At 41.0% G+C, this 9,171-nt stretch overlaps 1 protein-coding gene across 1 annotated transcript; it reads left to right on the forward strand.

Annotated features, from left to right (window-relative positions):
• Positions 1-7,555: 7,555 nt before the first annotated feature.
• LOC138850062 (large ribosomal subunit protein uL3-like) lies at positions 7,556-8,796 on the forward strand. The gene has a single exon (XM_070075811.1). It carries the CDS (start codon positions 7,557-7,559, stop codon positions 8,757-8,759), a length of 1,203 nt encoding a protein of 400 aa, XP_069931912.1. The 5' UTR covers position 7,556; the 3' UTR covers positions 8,760-8,796.
• The last annotated feature ends 375 nt before the right edge of the window (positions 8,797-9,171 follow it).

A 9,171-nucleotide genomic window follows, 5' to 3' on the forward strand; every position in this document is an offset into this window, starting at 1 on the left:
ATAGTCACATTGAACGTCAATGGCCTGAACTGTCCAGTTAAGAAACAGATTGGCTGATGGGGTTAAGGAACAAAACCCATCTATTTGCTGCTTACAAGAAACACATCTTTCCAACAAAGATGCACACAGACTGAAAGTGAAAGGCTGGAAAAAGATATACCATGCCAACAGAAATGCAAAAAGAGCGGGCGTAGCCATCTTAATATCGGACAACATAAACTTTACCACAAAAACTGTTAAGAGGGACACTATATAATGATTAAGGAATCAATTCAACAGTTAGATATAACAATTATCAATGTATATGCACCTAACTACAGGGCACCGGTTTATCTAAAAGATTTGTTAACGTACTTAAAGGGAGACTTAGACCCCAATACAATAGTACTGGGGGACTTCAATACTCCACACTCAGAAATAGACAGATCAATAGGACAGAAGATCAACAAGGATACAGTAGATTTAAACGACACTATAGCCCAAATGGATCTAACAGATATCTACAGAACTTTCAATCCTACAGCTAAAGATTTTACATTCTTCTCAGCAGTACATGGAACCTTCTCTAGGATTGACCACATACTAGGCCATAAACAAGTCTCAGCAAATTCAAAAGAATTAGAATCATACCATGCAGCTTCTAAGACCATAAAGGAATAAAATTGGAAATTAGCAACTCAGGAATCCCTAGAGCATACACAAACGCATGGAGATTGAACAACATGCTCCTGAATGAACAAGGGTCATAGAAGAAATTAAAAGAGAAATCAAAAATGTTCTGGAAGTAAATAGGATAACAGCACAACATACCAAAACTTATGGGACGCAGCAAAAGCAGTGTTAAGAGGAAAGTTTATATCAATAGGTGCCTACATCAAGAAATTGGAAAGGCACCAAATAGATGAGCTTTCAATGCACCTCAAGGATCTAGAAAATCTGCAGCAAACCAGACCCAAATCTAGTAGGAGAAGAGAAATAATTAAAATCAGAGAAGAAAGCAACAGGATTGAATAAAAAAAAATTACAAAAAATCAGTCAAACGAGGAGCTGGTTCTTTGAAAAAAATAAACAAAATTGACACCCCATTGGCCCAACTAACTAAAAAAAGAGAAGTCCCAAATCAATAAAATCAGAGATGAAAAAGGAAACGTAACAACAGACACCACAGAAATAAAAAGAATCATCAGAAATTACTACAAGGACTTGTATGCCAGCAAACAGGGAAACCTATCAGAAATGGATACATTCCTGGACACATGCAACCTACCTAAATTGAACCAGGAAGACATCGAAAACCTAAACAGACCCATAACTGAGACAGAAATTGAAACAGTAATAAAGGCCCTCCCAAGAAAGAAAAGCCCAGGACCAGATGGATTCACTGCTGAATTCTACCAGACATTTAAAGAAGAACTGACTCCAATTCTTCTCAAACTATTCAGAACAATCGAAAAAGAGGGAGTCCTCACAAATTCTTTCTATGAAGCCAGCATCACCTTAATTCCTAAGCCAGAAAAAGATGCAGCATTGGAAGAGAGTTACAGAACAATATCCCTGATGAACATAGATGCAAAAATCCTCAATAAAATTCTCGCCAATAGAATGCAACAACACATCAGAAAGATCATCCACCCAGACCAAGTGGGATTTATCGCTGGTATGCAGGGATGGTTTCATGTGTGCAAAACAATCAATGTGATATACCACACTAACAGACTGCAGAAGAAAAACCATATGATTATCTCAATAGATGCCGAGAAAGCATTTGAAAAAATACAACACCAGTTCATGATGAAAACCCTAAGCAAACTGGGTTTGGAAGGAACATTCCTCAATACAATCAAAGCAATCTATGAAAAACCCACAGCCAACATCCTATTGAATGGGGAAAAGTTGGAAGCATTTCCACTGAGATCTGGTACCAGACAGGGATGCCCACTCTCACAACTGCTATTCAATATAGTTCTGGAAGTTCTAGCCAGAGCTATTAGGCAAGAAAAAGAAATTAAAGGGATACAAATTGGGAAGGAAGAAGTCAAACTATCCCTCTTTTCAGATATATGATTCTTTATTTAGGGGACCCAAAGAACTCTACTAAGAGACTATTGGAACTCATAGAAGAGTTTGGCAAAGTAGCAGAGTATAAAATCAATGCACAAAAATCAACAGCCTTTGTATACACAAGCAATGCCATGGCTGAGGAAGAACTTCTAAGATCAATCCCATTCACAATAGCTACAAAAACAATCAAATACCTTGGAATAAACTTAACCAAGAATATTAAAGATCTCTATGATGAAAATTGCAAAACCTTAAAGAAAGAAATAGAAGAGGATACCAAGAAATTGAAAAAACTTCCATGCTCATGGATTGGAAGCATCAACATCATCAAAATGTCCATTCTCCCAAAAGCAATTTATAGATTCAATGCAATACCAATCAACATACCGAAGACCTTCTTCTCAGATCTGGAAAAAATGATGCTGAAATTCATATGGAGGCACAGGAGACCTCGAATAGCTAAAGCTATCTTGTACAACAAAAACAAAGCCGGAGGCATCACAATACCAGATTTCAGGACATACTACAGGGCAGTTGTAATCAAAACAGCATGGTACTGGTACAGAAACAGATGGATAGACCAATGGAACAGAATTGAAACACCAGAAATCAATTCAAACATCTACAGCCAACTCATATTTGATTAAGGATACAAGACCAATTCCTGGAGTAAGGACAGTCTATTCAATAAATGGTGCTGGGAAAATTGGATTTCCGCGTGCAGAATCATGAAGTAAGACCCCTACCTTCCAGCTTACACAAAAATTCACTCAACATGGATTAAAGACTTAAATCTACGACCTGACACCATCAAATTATTAGAGAGCATTGGAAATACCCTGCAAGATATAGGTACTGGCGATGACTTCTTGGAAAACACCCCAGAAGCACAGGCAGTCAAAGCCAAAATTAACATTTGGGATTGCATCAAATTGAGAAGTTTCTGTATGGCAAAAGAAACAGTCAGGAAAGTGAAGAGGCAACCAACAGAATGGGAAAATATATTTGCAAACTATGCAACTGATAAAGGGTTGATAACCAGAATCTACAATGAGATGAAGAAACTCCACAACGTCAAACAAACAACCCACTTAAGAGATGGGCCAAGGACCTCAATAGACATTTTTCAAAAGAGAAATCCAAATGGCCAACAGACACATGAAAAAATGTTCAAGATCACTAGCAATCAGGGAAATGCAAATCAAAACCACAATGAGGTTCCACCTCACGCCACTGAGAATGGCTCACATTCAGAAATCTATCAACAATAGATGCTGGAGAGGATGTGGGGAAAAAGGGACACTAACCCACTGTTGGTGGGAATGCAAATTCGTTAAGCCACTATGGAAGTCAGTCTGGAGATTCCTCAGAAACCTGAATATAAGCCTACCATTCAACCCAGCCATCCCACTCCTCGGAATTTACCCAAAGGAAATTAAATTGGCAAATAAAAGAGCTGTCTATATCTTAATGTGTATTGCAGCTCAATTCACAATAGCTAAGACCTGGAACCAACCTAAATGCCCATCAACAAAAGACTGGATAAAGAAATTATGGGACATGTACTCTATAGAATACTATACAGCAGTCCAAAACAATGAAACCCCATCATTTACAACAAGATGGAGGAATCTGGAAAACATCATGCTGAGTGAATTAAGCCAATCCCAAAGGGACAAATATCATATGTTCTCCCTGATTGGCGACAACTAACTGAGCACCAAAGGGGAAACATGTTGAAATGAAATGGACATTATGAGAAACAATGACTTGATCAGCTCTTGTGCTGACTGTTGATGTACAATGTAATACTTTCTCCATTTTAGTATTTTTCTGTTGTAGTGCCATTGGTTGAACTCGGTAATTAACACACAATGATGCTTAGGTGTTTAAATTTTAACTGAAAAGTGATCCCTGTTAGGAATTTGGAAAACAGTATGCTGAGTGAAATAAGCCAATCCCACAGGGACAAATACCACTTGTTCTCCTTGATAGGTGACAACTAACTGAGCACCAAAAAGGAAACCTGTTAAAGTGAAATGAACACTATGAGAAACGGTGACTTGATCAGCCATCACCCTGACTGTTGATGAGCAACTTGATATGTAATCCCTCTTAGTATTTTTTTGTTTGTTCTTCTTCTTAATACATTTGGTTGAATACTGTAATCAATATACAATTCTTCTTAAGTGCTGAAAATTAACTGAAAAGTGATCGCTGTTAAATATAAGAGTGGGAATAAGAGAGGGAAGAGATGTGCAATTTGGGACATGCTCAAGCTGACTTACTCAAACGGTAGAGTTAGAAACATACCAGGGGATTCCAATTCAATCCCATCAAGGTGGCATGTACCAATGCCATCTCACTAGTCCCAGTGATCAATTTCTGTTCACAATTGATCGTAATGATAGGACTAAGAACCAAAGGGATCACATAAACAAGAATAGTGTCTGCAAATACTAGCTGATAGAATCAAAAAGGGAGAGAATGATCCAACATGGGAAGTGAGATACACAGCAGACCCATAGAATGGCAGATGTCCTAAACAGCACTCTGGCCTCAGAATCAGCCCTTAAGGCACTCAGATATGGCTGAGGAGCCCATGAGAGTATTTCAGGCATGGAAAGCCAAGACATTCGGGGGAAAAAAAAACCTAAATGAAAGATCTCTGCAAGTGAGATCTCAGTGGAAAGAACGGGTCATCAAAGAAGGAGGTACCTTTCTCTGAAGGGAGGAGAGAACTTTCACTTTGACCATGGCCTTGTCTAAATATGATCAGAGTCAGTGAACTCAGGGGGCTTCCATAGCCTTGGCAGCTCATGACAAGAGCCTAGGGTGATTACTGATGCCATAAACAAGAGTGTCAATTTGTTAAGTCAACAACAGGAGTCACTGTGCACTTACTCCTCATGTAGGATCTTTGTCCTTAGTGTGCTGTACATTGAGATCTAATGCTATAACTAGTACTCAAACAGTATTTTTTCACTTTATGTTTCTGTGTGGGAGCAAACAGTTGAAATCTTTACTTAATGTATGCTAAACTGATCTTCTGTATATAAAGAGAAACGAAAATGAATCTTGATGTGAATGGAAGGGGAGAGGGAGTGGGAAAGGGGAGGGTTGTGGGTGGGAGGGACGTTATGGGGGGTAAGCCATTGTAATCCATAAGCTGTACTTTGGAATTTATATTCATTAAATAAAAGTTTTAAAAAATTATGCTAAAATTAATATGGAAGCCCAAGAGATCCTGAATAGCTAGAGCAAATTTAAAGAATAAAACAAAGCCAAAGTCATCGCAATATCAGACTTCATGACAACTACACGTCAGTTAGAATCAAAAAAGCCTAATACTGGCACAAAAATAGACATGTATACTAATGGACTGGAGTAGAAATTCCAGAACTTAATACACTCATGTACTACCAACCGATCTTTGACAAAGGAGCCAAAATCAATGCCTGAAAAAAAGGTACTATTCAACAAATGTTACTGGAAAACTTGGATTCTGCATGTAGAAGTATGAAACAAGACCACCACCTTACAATTTATACAGAAATGAACTATAGATGGATCAATGATATAAAACAATAACCTGATAACATCAAATTACTAGATGAAAATATTGGGAAACTCAGCAAGACATTGCCATCACACAGAATTCTTGTTAAATACCTCAAAATGATAGGCAATCAAAGCAAAAATAAACAAATAGGATTGCATTAAGCTAAGATGCTTATGCACTGCAAAGGAATTGTTGAACATATTGTAGACGCACCCAAGAGAACAGGAAAAAATATTTGCAAACTTTGCAATGGTTAAAGGTCTACTATCCAGAATCTACTAAGAGTTCAAGTAATCAAGAACAACAAAAACAACAAAAATCCTGTCAAGCAATGGGCAAAGGACAAAAGAGACATTTTTGAAGGATGACATTCAAATGGTCAACAGAAACATTTAAAAATGCTCAGGATCCAACTTAATATGTTATCCTCTGAGTATTTTTGTTTGTTTTACTTAATACTTTTGGTTAAATACTGTAATCAATACACAATTATTCCTAAGGGCTGAAACTTAACTGAAAAGTGATCGCTGTTAAATATAAGAGTGGGAATAAGAGAGGGAAGAGATGTGCAATTTGGGACATGCTCAAGCTGACTTACTCAAACGGTAGAGTTAGAAACATACCAGGGGATTCCAATTCAATCCCATCAAGGTGGCATGTACCAATGCCATCTCACTAGTCCCAGTGATCAATTTCTGTTCACAATTGATCGTAATGATAGGACTAAGAACCAAAGGGATCACATAAACAAGAATAGTGTCTGCAAATACTAGCTGATAGAATCAAAATGGAGAGAATGATCCAACATGGGAAGTGAGATACACAGCAGACCCATAGAATGGCAAATGTCCTAAACAGCACTCTGGCCTCAGAATCAGCCCTTAAGGCACTCAGATATGGCTGAGGAGCCCATGAGAGTATTTCAGGCATGGAAAGCCAAGACATTCTGGGGAAAAAAAACCTAAATGAAAGATCTCTGCAAGTGAGATCTCAGTGGAAAGAACGGGTCATCAAAGAAAGAGATACCTTTCTCTGAAGGGAGGAGAGAACTTCCACTTTGACCATGGCCTTGTCTAAATATGATCAGAGTCGGTGAACTCAGGGGGCTTCCATAGCCTTGGCAGCTCATGACAAGAGCCTAGGGTGATTACTGATGCCATAAACAAGAGTGTCAATTTGTTAAGTCAACAACAGGAGTCACTGTGCACTTACTCCTCGTGTAGGATCTTTGTCCTTAGTGTGCTGTACATTGAGATCTAATGCTATAACTAGTACTCAAACAGTATTTTTTCACTTTATGTTTCTGTGTGGGAGCAAACAGTTGAAATCTTTACTTAATGTATGCTAAACTGATCTTCTGTATATAAAGAGAAACGAAAATGAATCTTGATGTGAATGGAAAGGGAGAGGGAGTGGGAAAGGGGAGGGTTGTGGGTGGGAGGGACGTTATGGGGGGTAAGCCATTGTAATCTATAAGCTGTACTTTGGAAATTTATATTCATTAAGTAAAAGTTAAAAAAATGCTCAGGATCATTAGCCATCAGGAAATGCAAATCAAAAGGATGATGAGGGTGAAACCTCACCCCAGTTAGAGTGGATATCTTTCAAAAATTGTAAAACAATAAATGTTAGCAAATATATAGGTGATAAAATACTATAATCCACTGCTGGTTAAATTGTAAAAGAGTACAACCATTATGGAACACAGTCTGGTAATTTTTCAGTAATCTGAAAATTGGTCTACCGCATACACAGCCATCCCACTCCTAAAAATTTACCCAAATGGAATGAAATCAGCATAAGGAAGACTTGTCTGCACCTTATGTTTATTGCAGATCAATAGCTAAGATCTGACATCAACCTAGAGATTCATCAACTGAATAATGGTTAAAGAAAATGTGGTATATCTTCTACCGGCTGGATAGACGGCACGATGTCGCACAGGAAGTTCTCGGTGCCCAGGCACGGGTCCCTGGGCTTCCTGCCCCGGAAGTGCAGCAGCCAGCACCGCGGCAAGGTCCCCAAGGACGACCCGAGCAAGCCTGTGCACCTCACCGCCTTCCTGGGCTACAAGGCCGGCCTGACGCACATCGTGCAGGAGGTGGACCGGCCGGGCTCCGAGGTGAACAAGAAGGAAGTGGTGGAGGCCGTGACCATCGTGGAGACCCCACCCATGGTGGTCATGGGCATCGTGGGCTACGTGGAGACCCCGCGGGGCCTCCGCACCTTCAAGATGATGTTCGCTGAGCACATCAGTGACAAGTGCAAGAGGCGCTTCTACAAGAACTGGCACAAGTCGAAGAAGAAGGCCTTCACCAAGTACTGCAAGAAGTGGCAGGACGACGCGGGCAAGCGGCAGCTGGACAAGGACTTCAGCAGCATGAAGAAGTACTGCCAGGTCATCCGCGTGCTGGCGCACACGCAGATGCGCCTGCTGCCCCTGTGGCAGAAGAAGGCACACCTGATGGAGATCCAGGTGAATGGTGGCACCGTGGCCGAGAAGCTGGACTGGGCCCGGGAGCGCCTGGAGCAGCAGGTCCCGGTGAGCCAGGTGTTCGGCCAGGACGAGATGATCGACGTCATCGGCGTGACCAAGGGCAAGGGCTACAAAGCGGTCACCAGCCGCTGGCACACCAAGAAGCTGCCCCACAAGACGCACCGAGGGCTGCGCAAGGTGGCCTGCATCGGGGCGTGGCACCCGGCGCGCGTGGCCTTCTCTGTGGCATGGGCTGGGCAGAAAGGCTACCACCACCGAACGGAGATCAACAAGAAGATCTACAAGATCGGCCAGGGCTACCTGATCAAGGACCGCAAGCTGATCAAGAACAACGCCTCCACCGACTACGACCTGTCAGACAAGAGCATCAACCCCCTGGGTGGCTTCGTGCACTATGGGGAAGTGACCAACGACTTCATCATGCTGAAAGGCTGCGTGGTAGGCACCAAGAAGCGGGTGCTGACCCTGCACAAGTCCCTGCAGGTGCAGACCAAGCGGCGCGCCCTGGAGAAGATCGACCTCAAGTTCATCGACACCACCTCCAAGTTCGGCCACGGCTGCTTCCAGACGGTGGAGGAGAAGGCGGCGTTCATGGGACCACTTAAGAAGGACAGGATCGCGAAGGAGGAGGGGGCCTGAAGGGGCTTGGAGTGTGCTGCATTGCAATAAAGTCACTTTCCAGGAAAAAAAAAAAGAAAATGTGGTATATATACACTATGCAAAACTACTCAGCTATATAAATTAATAAGATCTTGTCTTTTACAACAAAATATATGCATATGGAAGCCATTATTCTCAGTCAAATAAACCAGCACAGAATAAACAAATAAACAAAGTACAAAATGCAATGTTGAGTTTTGGTTATTGCTTACAATCCTTGTCTATACTCTTGATAAACAGTGATTTTTCTACTTGTTCCATTCAATTCTTTATTTGGTGCAGAGTTAAGCTTGAAATTGAAATTATGCAATTATAGATATAAAAAGAAAAAATAAGGGAGGAAGGAGGACAGAGGGTCGGAGCATGGGCAAGAGGGAGGTTAGGGTGGGAA

The sequence above is a fragment of the Oryctolagus cuniculus genome, chromosome 6, assembly GCF_964237555.1.
Source record: "Oryctolagus cuniculus chromosome 6, mOryCun1.1, whole genome shotgun sequence".
NCBI classification, from domain to species: Eukaryota; Metazoa; Chordata; class Mammalia; order Lagomorpha; family Leporidae; genus Oryctolagus; species Oryctolagus cuniculus.